At 35.1% G+C, this 17,085-nt stretch overlaps 1 protein-coding gene across 1 annotated transcript in view; it reads left to right on the top strand.

Annotated features, from left to right (window-relative positions):
• The window catches only part of LOC127941757 (dymeclin), a 56,336-nt gene that overhangs the window by 17,207 nt on the left and 22,044 nt on the right, over nt 1-17,085 (top strand). Inside the window, exons 9-13 of the mRNA XM_052537136.1 lie at nt 4,246-4,431; nt 4,508-4,686; nt 5,528-5,653; nt 7,118-7,231; nt 7,503-7,597. Of these exons, the coding sequence (XP_052393096.1) occupies nt 4,246-4,431; nt 4,508-4,686; nt 5,528-5,653; nt 7,118-7,231; nt 7,503-7,597 (700 nt within the window). The remainder of the gene's footprint in view (nt 1-4,245; nt 4,432-4,507; nt 4,687-5,527; nt 5,654-7,117; nt 7,232-7,502; nt 7,598-17,085) is intronic.

Here is a 17,085-nt window from a genome sequence, read left to right as displayed (position 1 = left end):
CTAAGCTTTTTAAAGTGCATTGACTAGTAAGCAACCACATTAGAAACCACTGAGAACACCTTGGCACCCATCTTGCATGATCAAACACCAGATTGCCTGCTGCTGTAACCGTCTTGACAGAAAGTAATGGTGGGCTTTTGCTGCAGACAGGAAGTGCTTTTGTAGTTTAGTCGGGAATCACAATTCAAAGATTGTCAGATGCTCAATTCAACCCGGTAAGGAAGTGTTTCTGTGGTATTGAGCATAAAAGTCCTGAGCTTGATGAATTCACCAAGAATTTGGTAAAATATTGCTTCAGAAGCATAAACCATCACTTAATAACCCCATATTTGTTGTTATTGTTAAAGAATTTGTTCTGTGGGAGTTTTTAATGCCATTTTTAATTCCGTAACAGGCAGCAGATGTGAAATTACAGTAGTGTGTGTCTCTTTAAGACAAAATCAGACTCTGTTTCTGGATCTGATGTTTGCCTCAGACTTTATAATGAGTAATAAATCAGACACTGTTAAGTTTTGAATTGACATGCTCCGAGAGAGATGAGGACTCTTATGGGAGGACTTTGACGTGTGTGTGCGTGCGCGTGCGTTTCTGTGCGTGTGTTTCTGTGCGTGCGTGCGTCTGCGCGTGTGTCTGCGCGTGTGTCTGCGCGTGTGTGTGTGTCTGCGTGTGTGTGTGTGTCTGCGTGTGTGTGTCTGCGTGTGTGTGTGTGTGTCTGCGTGCGTGTGTGTGTCTGCGTGCGTGTGTGTGTCTGCGTGCGTGTGTGTGTCTGCGTGCGTGTGTGTGTCTGCGTGTGTGTGTGTCTGCGTGTGTGTGTGTCTGCGTGTGTGTGTGTCTGTGTCTGTGTGTGTGTGTCTGTGTCTGTGTGTGTGTGTGTGTCTGCGTGTGTCTGCGTGTGTCTCTGTGTGTCTGCGTGTGTGTGTGTCTGCGTGTGTGTGTGTCTGCGTGTGTGTGTGTGTCTGCGTGTGTGTGCGTGCGTTTGTGTGTGTGTGCGCGTGCGTTTGTGTGTGTGTGTGTGTGTGCGTGCGTTTGTGTGTGTGTGCGTGTGTGTGCTTGTCTGCGTGTCTGAGTGTGTGTGTCTGCGTGTGTGTGTGTGTCTGCGTGTGTGTGTGTGTCTGTGTGTGTGTCTGCGTGTGTGTGTGCGTGTGTCTGCGTGTGTGTGTGCGTGTGTCTGCGTGTGTGTGTGCGTGTGTCTGCGTGTGTGTGTGCGTGTCTGCGTGTGTGTGCATGTCTGCGTGCGTGTGTCTGCGTGCGTGTGTGTCTGCGTGCGTGTATGTCTGCGTGTGTGCGTCTGCGTGTGTGTCTCTGCGTGTGTGTGTCTGCGTGTGTGTGTGTGTCTGCGTGTGTGTTTGTGTGCGTCTGCGTCTGCGTGTGTGTCTGCGTGTGTGTGTCTGCGTGTGTTTGTGTGCGTCTGCGTCTGCGTGTGTGTCTGCGTGTGTGTGTGTGTGTCTGCGTGTGTGTGTGTGTCTGCGTGTGTGTGTCTGCGTGTGTGTGTGTGTGTGTGTGTGTGTGTGCGTGTGTGTGTGTGTGTGTGTGTGTCTGCATGTGTGTTCCCAGCTCTGCTGGATGGCAGCCATGATGTCTTAATTTATCTGCTGCTCTGTTAACAGAGCACACAATAACAACCCTAGGACACACACACACACACACACACACACACACACACACACACACACACAGACCCCCAGAGCATCTGCAGTGCAGAAACATAAGAGTTAAAAGTTGGCTTAAAGTTGAAGGAGCACATTCTTCTTGATATAGATTATTAAAGGATCTCATGGTTTGTAAAACGTTCTGGTTGATCCTCTGAGAAAATATTAGATTTTTTTCAGTATTTAGAGAAACATTACATCACTAAGTCATAGTTCTGGTGAGTTCCACTCTAAAATAATTCTTCTTCTAGCTATTAATGTTGCAAACACCAAGGCATTTTCTCATCTTTAGTTATGTGAATGTCATCACCTGTAACTCCAAACAAAGCCATCATTGTGTTAGGCTGAATTCTCAAATTAAATGCTGAGTTTAAACCGTTTAGTACATGACCAGAACATATGGCTTAGATCTGCCGTAAATGCATTGCAACAATCACGTTTAATCTATATTTGGGTAGATTTCAACCAGTTTGGTTTTACTATAGTGAATACGGTTGGGAACTTTCATTCGAATCAGATTGAGTCATGCACAAGATCAAGTCTTATTTATTCTGTTAACAGCTTTGTCCCAAGTGTCTACAGTTATGTTCATTTCCAACTCTCCCGTCCATTCTGTTTTGATTTTTTCTAGTGATCTATTTTGGAATGTCATAAGTTATAGATTTTGGAAATGAAGCCCTTAAGGTGTGTAGGGGTCTTAAGAACCAAGTCCAAACTGTGAGTAAGCTTTAGAGAAAACAATAAGTGCTACAAAAGGTATAAATTATGAGTGTATATCTCATTCTTGGAATATTATATTTGTGTTGCGCTGAGTGAAACGGACAACACGTTTATAAAAGAGCAAGAGAGATTGAGTGCTAATCAAAGAGGGGTTTTTTCATCCATCATTTTTCCCGTCATAAAAGTGTGTCAGTGTGTCTGAGAGCGATTACAGGCTTCTGATTGGCTCTGATGAGTAGATTACAGTCTGCACTGGGGTCTGCGCTCGCTCTGATTGGTCGGCTGATGTCGCCGTGGCGTCCAGACATCGGAACTCGATGATGTCATGAGATGCAGCCAATAATATCAGTCCAGTGGCCTTTACTGTTATCAGTGTTCTCCGAGCGAGGGTGGAGGGGAGTTTTTCTGCCAGTGTTGTTGTTTTTATTCGCGCTGGATGTTTGTTAACATCCTGGCTCTGCTTCAGTCTGCTGGCGGGGCCGTGATGTCCAGCCACAAGTGATTAGACAGAGACAGAGACAGAGCTCTCATTTCCATCTCAACACTCTCTCGCTCGCTTTCCGTTCCATCCGATACGATGCCTGAATGATTAGTAGCTCACAATCTGTTTAAAAACATTTACTAGTCATCAGCAACCTGCTGTTTGTACATCGTTGGACAGAAAACATCCAACTTATCTTGTTTCCACAATGTTAAAGTCAACATAACATCCAAATAATGTTCATATTGCATGATCCTGGTCTTATTGTGAATGCCAGAATGTAATGACTTGCTCTGCTTCTGCAACAATTAACTTTACTGGTTGATATCATCAAGTCACATATATATATATAAACTAATTATTATGATGGATATTTTGTTTTTAATCTTCAGCCATCAAAACAGATGCTTTATATATTTAAACAGAAGAAAAGGTTGGACTGTGATGTTGAGAAGAGCTCTAGCTCTTGAGGGAGAAGAAACTGTCCTTTTTTGAGCTATTATTACGTCCGGTTGTCCACTACACTATTCATGAATGATCTTCTGCCTCAGTTATTCTGCTTCTGGCCTGAAGCCACATCTTTTAAGTGTGTCACCGTTGAAAAAGCACCATATACTGTACTACTTTTAATCTTTTTTCCAAACACTAAAGGTTTTTGCACCCAAAAAATTTTTTTTTTATTGTGTGAGTATATATACATATATATGTATGTGTGTGTGTGTGTGTGTATGTATGTATATGTGTATTTATTTATTTATTTATTTGTATTTATTTATTTATTATTAAAATATATTTAAAAATAATTATTTAGCAAATTTAATTTAATTGACAAGGCAACATTTGTAAGTTTTAAGCTCATCTTATATTCAATTTTAATTTAAAAATAATTTTAAATTAAATTTTAAAAAATTTCAGCTTTGTAAATAAACAAAAATAACTAAATGTAATTTTAATTTAATAAAAAAAACTTATATATATATTACAAATATTTTATATGTAATATTACAAATATTTTACATATATTAAATATATTAAATATTTAAAAGTATAATACAAATGACAAAAACATATACAATTACTAAAAATATTACAAAAGCCAATTCTAAATATTAATACATAGTACAATAGTATATAAATAATACTAAAATAATACAACCTTTTTAAGATTAAGTTCCTGTAGGTTTTTTCTACCCATTTTATCAAAAATCATAAGTCTGATCACTAAAAATGACCAACATCAAGTCTCAAGATTTGAGATGTCGTTCATGTTTGTATCTCAAATAGTACAGGAATGAATGATAATGTGAGTCATAAATGCTTGATGTGACCATTTCACCATTGTCACTCCATGCTGATAATTTTCCAACAGATGTAATTGGTTTCTGTGTTATTCAGGTGGATTGTGGAGCGTGTTCACATTGGGCGGAGTCGGCAGCAGGCCGGGGGCGGAGCTAGATCAGAACACTCACCCGCTGTCCAATCAGAGTCTGCTATTGCTTCTGGTTCTGGCCAATCTGACCGACGGAGCAGACTGTCCGAACCCCTACCGCCAGGCTGTTACCTGCTTCAAAAACACCCAAGGTAAACCACACTGGCTCCCATCACAGTTTGAATTTAATTGAATGAAATTGCTCTGAATCTCTATTATGTGTTTCAGATTCCTCATCCATCCCGTCTCCTCAGCCTCACACGTTTCAGATCAACTTTAACAGTCTGTACACCGCGCTGTATGAGCAGCAGAAATCAGACCAGGTGACGTTACTGCTCTACACGCTTCTGCACCAGAACAGCAACATGAGGACGTACATACTGTCCCGCACGGACATGGAGAACCTGGTGAGAGCATACATGCATATGCATTTCATAGTGCTTGCAGAACACATGCACGCGTTTATTCAAATGCAACTGCAAACTCCTGACTCCTGTCAATCAATCACTGTGGGCGGGGCTTCTGAGACTGGGATGTGTGATGTTGTAATTTTTATTAATATTATTATATGCTGATATGTTTTTCTGTTTGGCCTATGTGTCAGAAGATTATACATTATATCTTGTAAACAAAAAGGAGTATTGTAGCATTTGTTTTTCTATGAGTAGTAATATAAAGGCGAACGCTGTAATACTTTTTCATTCACTCTCTACGCTGATCGAAACTTCAAAACCTTGATTTCAAACCATGATGTCATATTCACTGTGTACTGTATGTAAAATTAATGCAAACTTTATTTAAAAAATATTACTGACTGAAAGGTTGGTTCCAGTGCTATTTCCTTTTTATTTATGTTTTTTAAGTTTCTTTACAAAATAAAGGCGTTGCCATCCATAGTGTAAATCAGTTTATTTTACAGAAAAAATATTTTAATTATTTAAATAATTGTATTTAATTTTCCAGACTTTATTTAAATGTTTTTATTTTATTTTTTTAATACATTTTATATTTAATTTTAATTTTTCATTAAAATGGTAATTTAGTAAATATTACGTAAAATAAATATACATTTAAATTCAGCAATTGTTATGCATGTAGTTTTAACTGCGTCTTTAAATTATGTAGCTTGATATCATATCTGTCAGCTTTTTATCAGCACTTGGCATCCCTGCTTTCTCAGATATCAGCAACGGGTATCAAAAATAAATTATTACAATAGTAAAGGATTTTGTCTCTCTGTCTCTGAAGGTGTTGCCGATTCTTGAGATCTTGTATCATGTCGAGGAGAGAAACTCTCATCATGTATACATGGCCCTCATCATCCTCCTCATCCTCACAGAAGACGACACCTTCAACCGCTCGATACATGAAGTGGTGAGGTCACAGTTAACCCCAATCAGAAATCAGATTCAAACAGAAAAGAATCTGCTTTAAATGGTTTTGAAGTGTGTGAATGTGTTTGGATAGAGGCTTGAGTCTGGAACTGATTCCACATCTGTGTGTGTGTGTGTGTGTGTGTGTGTGTGTGTGTGTGTGTTGGCTCAGTATATTTGTGTAACCTATGCAGGACAGATTGTATTTGTAGTTGTTTTCCCATCGAGCTTAGTTTTCTAGATCTATTTGGAAATAACAGTGATATGCATGCACACGTGCACATTTAATGTGCCAGTTTTTGTTTCAATGCATCAGTTATTCTGAAGTTTTTCATAAAAAGTCACACACAGACACTTTTACTTCAGATTATACATCAATATTTGTTTGAAGGTTGTGGTTTGCAGACAATTACAGCAATGCACATTGTGCTCCAACAACTAAAAATTCCATCCATCTCTTTCTGTGCATCTCTCACCATTTTATTTAAACACTGTTGCTTCTTTTAAAGTGTGACGCAAATGAATTAAATGACTGCGCTGCAGATGTGACGTCGTCTTCCACACACAGATCTTCATCAGAAATGTAGCATTGCATCAGTGTCTCAGCAATGGATCCACTGAAGTGAATGGGTGCCGTCAGAATGAGAGTCCAAACAGCTGATAAAAACATCACAATAATCCACATGACTCCAGTCCATCAGTTCATGTCTTGAGAAGACAAAAGCTGCAAGTTTGAAAGAAACACATCCATTATTAAGACGTTTTTAACTTCAGACAGTTTATTTTTTCTGGCCGAAATAGTCCATAATAAATAGTAAAAAAATTAATAAATAATAACATCTCTTGTTGTCTCTCACATCAAAATCCACCCACATATTTGTTTAGTGATGTTTTGGCTCGTAAACAGTGCTTGATTTGAGCAGATTTCTCTCCTGATTTAAATAAGATGTATTTTTCATTGGAGGAAATGATATTGTGGATAGAAGATTTGTATATTAGCCAGAAGCAGGGGTTAGAAAATGTCTTAATGTGTTTGTTTCACAGTTTTGGGCTTCTCAAGACATTAACTGATGGACTGGAGTGGTGTGGATTATTGTGATGTTTTTATCAGCTGTTTGGACTCTCATTCTGACGGCACCCATTCACTGCAGAGCATCCACTGCTGAGCAAGTGATGCTCTGATGAAGAAACAAACTCATCTACATCTTGGATGCCCATTTTTAGCAAATTAATTTCTTGCTGGACCATTCCTCTGTTTTTAAAGTTTATTATTTAGTGGCTGTTAGCTTTGCTTAATTTAGTTTTTAAGCAGATTTCAGAATTTAAGTAATTTCCTATTTTCAGATTTCATCACCGTTCAAGATTTAGCATGCAATAAAATCCTGCATCGACCTTTCAATAGAGGAACAACTCTTGTATTAGTTCTTAGTTGTTGTTTTTTCTGTTCTCTCTCTTTTTCTCTCAGATGTTGAAGAACATCTCGTGGTATACAGAGCGTGTTCTGACGGAGATCTCTCTGGGTTCTCTGTTGATCCTGGTCGTGATTCGGACCATCCAGTTCAACATGACGAGGACCAGGGTGAGACCAGAACCTAAACACCCAGATCTTTGGCCGTGGGCACATGCACATTTATTATGTAACAGCGAGACTCACAGCAACCCGCTCATGAGTTTTAAAAGATTGCTGAAGTATTATATTAGATCTGTGAATATATTTAGTCCAGGGAGTGCACTGAACAGAGCGGGTTTTTATATTCAAAGTAAAATGCAGTGATTTTATTCTGTTTTCCCTGCGAGAAGAAACAACACAAATGATTTATGCATGGTTTTATTGATTTCCTCTGCTTTAGGATAAATACCTCCACACAAACTGCCTGGCTGCCCTAGCAAACATGTCTGCCCAGTTTCGTAACCTACACCAGTACGCCGCCCAACGAATTATAAGGTGAGTCAACCAACAACTGGCTAGTTGATTATTATGTTGGCTTGGCAACAAGCCAACATACTGTTATGCTATTTAAACTTCTTCTTTTTTTTCTTATTATTATTTTTCTGACAGAAATTCTGTACGCTACTCCTCCTAGGGCTTTAAAGCCACAAGCCCCAAACTCGGCAGACACCTGCGGGATAGAGCGGTGGTGTGTGCTATATCTTTTCAGAGTGATCAGACTTAAAGTTTTTTTTTTATTAATTTTTAAATGTCAAAATTCATTACCCATAGACTTACATTGTCTGAGAAAAATTGCGCCCCTACAGTTGCAATGACATTTAGGGGCGGAGTCGGGTTTCGTTTCACTTTTAAACTGGTTAAAAATACTGCTGCTCAGCCCAGGCTGTCTACACGGAGCCGAGAACTAGCGAATTCATTCTTATTTAAGACCTTTTAAAAACGCGATTACACGCAATCCACACGTTAGAACACACCAAGAGCTAAATTCAGATGTTTCTGAACTGTTTAAAGTAATAACATTATATATTCGCGGCAGCCAACTGCTCGCGAGCTGGCGATGTATTTCTCTGAACACTTGAAGTCCACAGAGAATTTACAGCCTTTCGCATTAAAACACTGCAGCGAAACGGCACAAAACAATTAGAATAATATATTATATGGTTTTAAAGTAGTTTTGGCCACTGTCACGCTGGTCTTAGCTGGTTTCTAACTGAATCATCATGCTGAACGTCACAGATGAGCTCGCGATGTATTTCTCTGAACACTTGAAGTACACATTTACAGCCTTTCACATTAAAACACTGCAGCGAAACGGCACAAAACAATTAGAAGAATATATTACACATATGAAAATGAGTGTTTATATGTGCTTGTGAGATTTCTCTGTCAGGCTTAACGTCGCAGCAATTGCTCAGCGTTGCATAACATGGTAAAGCAGGGAGCTACACTGAGACCAAAAGGGTCGCATGCATCACTGATTATTTTTGTACCTACTTATGTGTTATGCTATGATTTAATATGACCATTTATTAAAACAGAAATGTGTATTTTAAGAATACGTTTTATAACGTGCTCCGAGCATTCAACACATCAAGTTGGCTTCAGCCCCGCGCTGCGGGAAACTGAACTGAGCAGCTGATGGCGCGTGTGCACGAGAGAGAGCCGCGCCTATCGCGGACAGGGACAGCAACACTGAACAGAGCTGTCGTTCAGGACGTTCACTTCCTCCTGGACCTGAACGAACAAATTCAAATCACAGTTTAAATAAACAGAAAAAAGAGCGAAAAGCAAAAGAGCTCAATTCAGCAGCGCGGTGTTGTTCAGGGAGCAAGCAGAGACGCGTCTCAAAGTCTTCTTGCTTTTGTACCGACAACAAATACATACAAAATATGTCGAAATACCCGTGTTGGAAAGTGTGTTCGAATAAGTATGTGGTTATGTCTTAAGTGAAAGTAAAGATTTGCAAAAAAAAATCGGATGTGTATCATCATAATGGATGCGTTTGTCTCTTAAAGGGACCGCGCCTAATTTACTAGCTCTGCTGTCAGAGTCTTTAATGTATGAAAATGAAAGTAAATCACTCACTGCTCTTGACTGAATTACCTTGTAGTACAAGAATTTATCCAAAGTCAATCCAAAAATAAGATAGAATTGTTTTACTAGTGGGTGCAGGCCACTAGTTCATTTATGTAAGTGAGTATGGCAAAATAGTGATCTGTGAAATATTATACCCACTAATTCTTCATACAGTAGGCTACCAGTGAAATTGATTTAAAAAAATAATAATTAAGGACCTGCCCATGTTTTGCTTAAGTGTTTCTTTCTTTAATTGTTAATGCAACCTTTTCACACCACAGACTGAACCAAATTAAGCATTTCTTGCTTGGTAACTGTTCAACAAAGTATTGATAGTTGTGTAAATATTGTCATACTGACAGTCTGAAGTTTTGGTTGATTCCATTACATATCTTTTTATCAAAGTTATCCGAAATTATCAAGATGAATTTGTTCTGAGTTATTGTCATATATTATTACCAGTTTCTAAACTACAGCAAATAAACTGTGATTATGTGAGAAATGTTGAAGGTGTCTGAATACATTTTGGTTTGATTGTGTATTTTATCTTACAGTGAAGACTATGCAGTGCTATTTTACATTAACAAAAACAAACTTAAAAAAAGTAAACATTATGTAAATAGCACAAATAAATAAATAGAATGAACATACAGTACAAATTAAACAATTTTAAACAGTGTGTAACTGCATCATCTATACAAACCATTGTGCTTGGACCCCTTATGATCTCCTTGATTTAAAATGCATTGTTTCAGTAATCTTGTGTGTCGTTGCCCACAACGCAACGGTGGCAGGACTGTGAAATACATACACGAGAAAAATAGGCATGACTTATTTCACATCCAGCTAGACAACCCTGTCATAGCTGTTATCATAGCCCAGGCTTTTTATTAAAAAAAGAAAACAGCAAGGGAGCATGGAAAAAGACTGTTGCAGGTGTATTTTTTTATGGCATTATTATGTGTATTAATTTTGCAGCGGGGCAACTCAATGTTGGGCACACAAGTACTTTGGCTCTTTTGCTCCATGGCCAGGATGGCCAAGCCAACATCAAAGTTAGTTCACTAACTTTTAATTCTAGTTTAATATGTTACTATATTTTATTGTATATACAGAACTGGTTAAAATGTGGGGTCAGTAAGATTTTTGGTAAATTAATTAATATTTTATTCATCAAGGATGCATTAAATTGATCCTTATTATTACGGTTTTATTTTTATTTTATTGTTTTTTTTTTTTGATCAAATAAATGCAGCATTGGTGAGCATCGAGAATCTTAACGAGCCTAAACTTTTAAAATAATAAAAAATATGTAATGTATAATATTAAATTAATGCTTTACTTAATTATTAATAATTCTACATTAATACAATAATACTTAATATATAGTATTAACATTTTGTATATATATTATATTTTTTATAAAATGTAAAAAATTGATTGTATTTTTTTATCAAATGTAATAAACCTAATATAATGTTTCAATAAATAATCTTTAATATATAGTTGTATAATTTGTTATAAAATAATATTTAACGGTAATACATGATATTACAAATATAAAATTAAAATGTTAGATTTTATAATATTATAATATAGTAATATATAAGTAGTATTTTGTTGTTGTTGTTTTTTTTGGTCTGATTTAATTGTTCTTAATTTGTTCTTAATATGTTCTTATTTAATCTTTAATTGTGTTTTTAACTGTTGTAATTTATTAATTTTAATCTTATTATTATTATTATTATTATTATTATTATTAACTTATTTATGCTTTTTTTTTTCTTTTTTTTTCATTTTAATAATTTTATTTGAATTTCTTAATCATTCCAGTAATGATTCTTGTAATACCTTCTGGCTCTTTTAGTTTTATTATTTAGATTATTATTAATATCTCAGTATTATCTGTATTTTTGTATACTGAATTAAAATATTTCTTTCTAAAGCATATTCAGTGCTTTTCTAATTTAACACAGTGATAACTTTAAATTGTCTTTAATAATAACTATCTTTAATGAATCAGCACATGATGTGTTAATTAATTGGGTCACTGTGTAATTCACACTCTGCTTTAAACTGCTTCAAACCTTAAACATCTGAGATTTAGATGTTATATATTGTTTGTGTGTGTGTGTGTGTGTGTGTGTGTGTGGCCGTGCTCCAGCATCACAGATGGGTTTATTTGCATCAGTCCAGAAACTGGATCTTGTTTGAGAACACAAAGGTGAACAACTGTTGGAGAACAAACAAGCGCTTTCTAACACTTCCATTTATCCAGCGGTGAACACAAACAGATCACGTTTCATTGCATGATGTTTGTGATACACACACACACACACACTGAACTAAATTGAATGAAATGTTTGTTGACTTTGGTAGCAAAACACCCCGGTCACCTCAGATGCACTGAAACTGAACCGGCCGGGCTGATTGGTTGGAAATTTGCAAGGCTTTTGTTCTCTGAATAATATGCACATTGTTTTATATAACATTAAAACATAGTGCCACATTGTAAACAGCATCGTAAAAAAAAGCACGTCCTCTGGCAGAATCAGTGGCTTTAGTTGAATCAAATCATGTGTTTTGGTACTTTTTTTGTTTTGTCATTGTGAAATGCATGTTAATATGTTTATGTTTTGGCTTCTGTTGCCCAGATTTTGCCTCGATGTCATCTGGAGCAGAGAAAACGCAGTAGTTAGAAGAATGGTCCTTAACCTTTAAATTTGGTTCTTTTCTGAGTCTTTTGACAAATTCGTTGAAAAGAACTGCTCAAAAGAGTCATTTGTGAATTAGAATAGTACTGTTCATTTGTTCTTCTGATTTTGATACTTGTTTCTTATTGATTACATTAACGATTCTTTTAGAACTTCAGAATGATTCAAAACAATAACACGCTATTGAGAGATTTTGATTTAAAGAACTGCTCAAAAGAGTCATTTGTGAATCAGAATAGGATGTTCTGTGAGTTTGTTCTTCTGATTTTGATTCTGGTTTCTTAATGATTGCATTAACGATTCTTTATAGTACTTCAGACTGATTCAAATCAATAACATGCACTTGAGACTGATTTTAAATGAGTCTTTTGAGTTCTTTATTGAACTGCTCAAAAGAGTCATTTGTGAATCACAATAGGTTCTGATTTAGATTCTGGTTTCTTTATGTTTCCATTATTTGTTTATTTATGTATTTAGTTAGTTTTTCATACTGTTTTAAACCAATGAAGTGTGAAATTGAGACTGATTTGTTTCTTTTCCGAATCTTTTGTCCAACTGCTCAAAGGAGTCATTTGTGAGTTAAGATTTATATTCTGGTTTCTTAATTATTTTATTCATTCTTTTAGTACTTGATACTGATTCAGAATGATATGAAACCATGACGTTCAGACTGATCTGGTTCTTTTCAAGAACCAATTCAAGAACTGCTCAAAAGAGTCATTCGTGAATCAGACTAGGTTCTGCGGTTTGTTGTTCAGATTTTGATTCAAATGAGTCATTTATGAATTGAACTAGGTTCTTCTGTGAGTTTGTTCTGATTTAAATAGTTTTTTAATATATATATATATTTCCAATAATTATTCTTTAAGCACTTTAAACCGATTCAGATTGATACTTTTCAATTAAGAACTGCTTAAAGGAGTAATTTCTTAATTCACGATATTCAGTGTGTTCAGATTTCAGTTCTGGTTTCTCAGTTGGTTCCATTAACGATTCTTTTAGTACTTTTATACATATTCAAACCTTTAACACATTATATATCGATAGTGGTTTAGTCTTTTGACAAATGCTTTAAAAAGACCTGTTCAAAAGAGTCATTTGTGAATTGAACTAGGTTGTTCTTTGAGTCTGTTTTTGTGATTTTTTTATGTTTCCCTTAATGATTCTTTCAGTAATTCAGACAACAGTCTTAGTCTTTTCAGAGAATAAATGAAAACGATAAGTTAGCATGGCTTTGCGTGCCAAGTAATAGTTTTTGCTTGTGTGCGTGTAAGCAAAGGTCAGTGTTTATGGTGGCTAAATTGAATAATGATGCTATTTTCTCCGATTTTATGTTCTGGAGGAGTTGCAGTTCTGCTACATGGGTTAATGTCAATCATCAGGCATTATTTCCTACGACCTTACATGCTTTAAAAGAAAACCAGACGCTCATGATGATGTAAATACCATGCTTGGTCGTCGGATTTGTGGTTTAAACTGCCTTTAGGTAATTTATTACAAAGAAAACATTTAGTATAGTGATATGGTAACACATTCTGTGATTTACTCTATATAAAATGCATTATAAAGAAGTCCTAAATACATTAATTAGTTGTTTTAGTAGTGTTTTGGTTCTGTTATAGTTCCTAATATTTTGAAAACTTTTTTTTTTTTGTGAAGTGCTTTTATCATTTTAATTATTTTTTTATATTTTTATTTAATTTTTAATATTTATACTATTTTTTTTATATAATATATTTTTTATTTTATATTTAATTTTCAATATTATATTACTATTTAGGTTTAATTTATTTTTATTTCATTTTTTTTAAAGTTCAGTAATAATTTTTTACCAGTTAATAATTACATTATTTTACATTTCTTATTTTTATTTAGTTAATATTTAGATTTTATTTAATCGCAGCTTTGTTTAAAAGAACAGAAGTGTTTGTAATAGCTTTGTTTTTAGTTAAGAATATTAACTCTGATTCACAAAAATTATTTAAATACACCTTGTAATCTGTTTTATCTTATAATATCCAAAAAGGATATAATATTTTAATGTATACTACTTTAAACAAAAGCAAATTGCATGATACTCTTCAAAAGGAGATTTTTCAGAAAGAGATGTGCAAACAAATTATTCAATGCTTTACATTTATGTATTAAGTTTTCTTTTATATTTAATAATTTATTCTGTTCAATACATTCAGCCAAAAGGAAAATAAATATGATTTGGTTATTTTTAACATCTCTTCTTTTTAATACAGTTTTTTGTTATTATATATTGATTAGTTGTATTGTTTTTGAGGTGTTCTTGGTTATCAAATTGTGTTAAAGTAACTTATGTATTAAGTTTTATTGTAGAAGTTTGTGTCTGCTCACTGAAAGGTTGTTTTTAAAGTATGAAGATCTGTTTTGTTTCTAAAACGCACAAGTTGCCGTTATTACCGCAGTCTGTTCCATTGAGAGCGGTTTTAAGGATATAATGTTTATGTGTTTCCTGTGGTGGGTGTCGATAGCACACAGCTGCTTCAGAAGTGAGGAAGAGCACTGTGTGTCTCTTTGAAGCTTCTGTGTTTGTAAAAGTTCGGTATTGAAAGAGTTTAATAGTTCCAGGCTGCCTGGAGGATTCTGCTTCCTGTGCGGACAGGAAGTAGTTCGAGTTTTGAGGCCAGTTCTGCATTAGATGAGCTGGACGTGGACCACACAGATCATAGAAAGTGTGTGTGTGTGTGTGTGTGTGTGTGTGTGTCTGTGGTGGGATTTCTTGTTCATTGTGTTTCATGGGATGTTGATGCTGGAATGCATACGTTTCCCATAAAAGAGCAAAACCACAGGATGAGAAACACACACACACACACAGACAGACCCTAAACTTTAGATTTTTCTTCTGCCAAAATGAAATTCACTGCCTTTATAAGTTTGAATGTCTAAATAAATTATTACTTGACATCCAAAGTGTTTTTATAACAATAAAAAAAAAAAAAAAAAAAATATATATATATATATATATATATATATATATATATATATATATATATATATATATATATATATATATATATATAAAATTTAGTAATTATATACAATTATTAAGAATTGTTTCATAATATTATTTAACTATTAGGGTTGTTTCACTTAGTATCACTTAGTTTCTATTATATTTTAGCAATGTTTTGAATGTTTTTTTTTTATATATTCTGTTTTCATTTTAATTTTAGTTAAAATTCAGTAACTAATTTTGTCATTTGTTTATTTTATTTTTTAAATGTTTGTAGTGCCAATTTATTTTTATTTTAGTTTTTTTCTGTTAATTCTTGTTATTTCAAGAAATGAAAATGTTTTTATGGTTTTAATTATATTAATTATATTTTAAATACACAATTATAATTTTTTTTGTTACTTTTTTCATACTTTTGCTTTATAGAATCCATTTAATTTGAATATTTTTGTAGTTTTTTTTTTCCTTCGTGTAGAAATTTAATGTGGACTTTGTGTGAAAAGACTAGACTAACTACAAGTTAATACATAACTCCGTTATTGCAGTGCAAAATATATATTTCCTCTCTTTTTTTCCCCCTTTGATTTGGGGGTATAATATGGCCTCTGACGTGTTCTTGACAGGTTTCATGAGATTATTGCACCATGCTGCGTATTGAACCTAAAGTCTGTTCAGTCTGTGTGTCTTTGGCTGTTTTTTACAGATGTTCTCTGTGAAAACAACAGTCACACACACACACACACACACACCTGATCAGATACACCTGCTATTCTGTCAACGGCATGATAATGCCCAACTACACTCAGAGAAACACGCACTTGCATATATTAACAGCAGGAGTGTGTGTGTGTGTGTGTGTGTGTGTGTGTGTGTGTGTGTGTGTGTGAAAACCCCAGGTGCACTGAAGCACCCCTTGGGATGAGACAGACAGGCTATTTTTAGCTCTGAGTGGCTTTAAGAGTTGACAAAGTGCAGTCGTGTCCCATTAGCACAGTGACGCCACCTGCTCCAGACAGACAGACACACACCAAAGCACTTCAGTTGGCCGTGAACAGACAGAAGTGTGTGTGTGTGTGTGTGTGTATCAGACAGATCAAACCCGGAGCAGACGGACAGATCGTTCTGTGTGTGTGCCAGCGAGCATTTAATGTGCTCTGACTCTCTCAGTAGGTCACAGTGACACGGCATCTCATACAAACACACTCTGAGCGCCGCTGTCTGCCCTTCTCAACCCCAAAATAAATACAGATCAATCTAGAATCTCAGACCCAGCGAGTCCTGAGCAACATCACAGAATAAGCATCGAGGGATGTTTGAGGTTCATGGGCTGCTTGTTAGCTTGAGAGGAAAGGGTTAATAATGAGACCAGAGCGGGATCATAATATTTATGTTCTGATTTGTTTTCCTGTTTGCTAAGTCAAGCAGCGCTGTTACCGTTTCATATGCTTTAAACTTCAGTGTCTGCGCATTAATGGTTCCTCGAATCCTGTGTTTTTGTGGGTTTGTGTTTTTGCGCTTTAAAGAAACAACCTGGCATCATGAGATTTATCTACAACGGTTATTGTCATGAACTAAAACCATTAAAGAGAGAGATCTCTAGATTTATATAATTATATAAATAACTTGAATTCAGAATTTTTCATTTGTTTAGTTTGTTGAAGTACTAAAAAACTAAAACTTAATAGTAAATTATACTATTATAGTATAAAACTATATTATTAAATATAAAAAATATATGACAAACACAATTTTAATTTAGCTTTAGTTTGAGTTATTTTAGGATTTTAACTTGATGCCAATTCAACATTTCTAATCTGCGTTCAATTTGTTTAAGGTTAAAGTTTTTATATAATATTTAGGCTTTGTTTAATTTAAGCTTAATTTCAGGTAATTAAACCGTTTTTTTTATTGTTTCGCTTTTAGTTTGAATTAACAATAACAAAAGCTGGTTAGTTACTCTAATTTGACACAAACTATAATGAACTTTTTTTTTCTTCTCCATGACGCAGAATTTTTTAGCAATCAAGAGTGATAATCCATGACTGAAATCAATGCCGCAGCTATATATGTATGTATGTATGTATTCATACAGACGCACACGCACACACACACACACACACACACATGCATGCATGCGCACACACACACATACACACGCATGCAGGCATCCATGGATACATGTATACATAAATACACACACACACATTAAT

This window comes from Carassius gibelio, chromosome A21, assembly GCF_023724105.1.
Source record: "Carassius gibelio isolate Cgi1373 ecotype wild population from Czech Republic chromosome A21, carGib1.2-hapl.c, whole genome shotgun sequence".
Classification (NCBI taxonomy): Eukaryota; Metazoa; Chordata; class Actinopteri; order Cypriniformes; family Cyprinidae; genus Carassius; species Carassius gibelio.
Note: the sequence above shows the minus strand (reverse complement) of the source record. Positions and strands in the feature narration are given on the sequence as shown.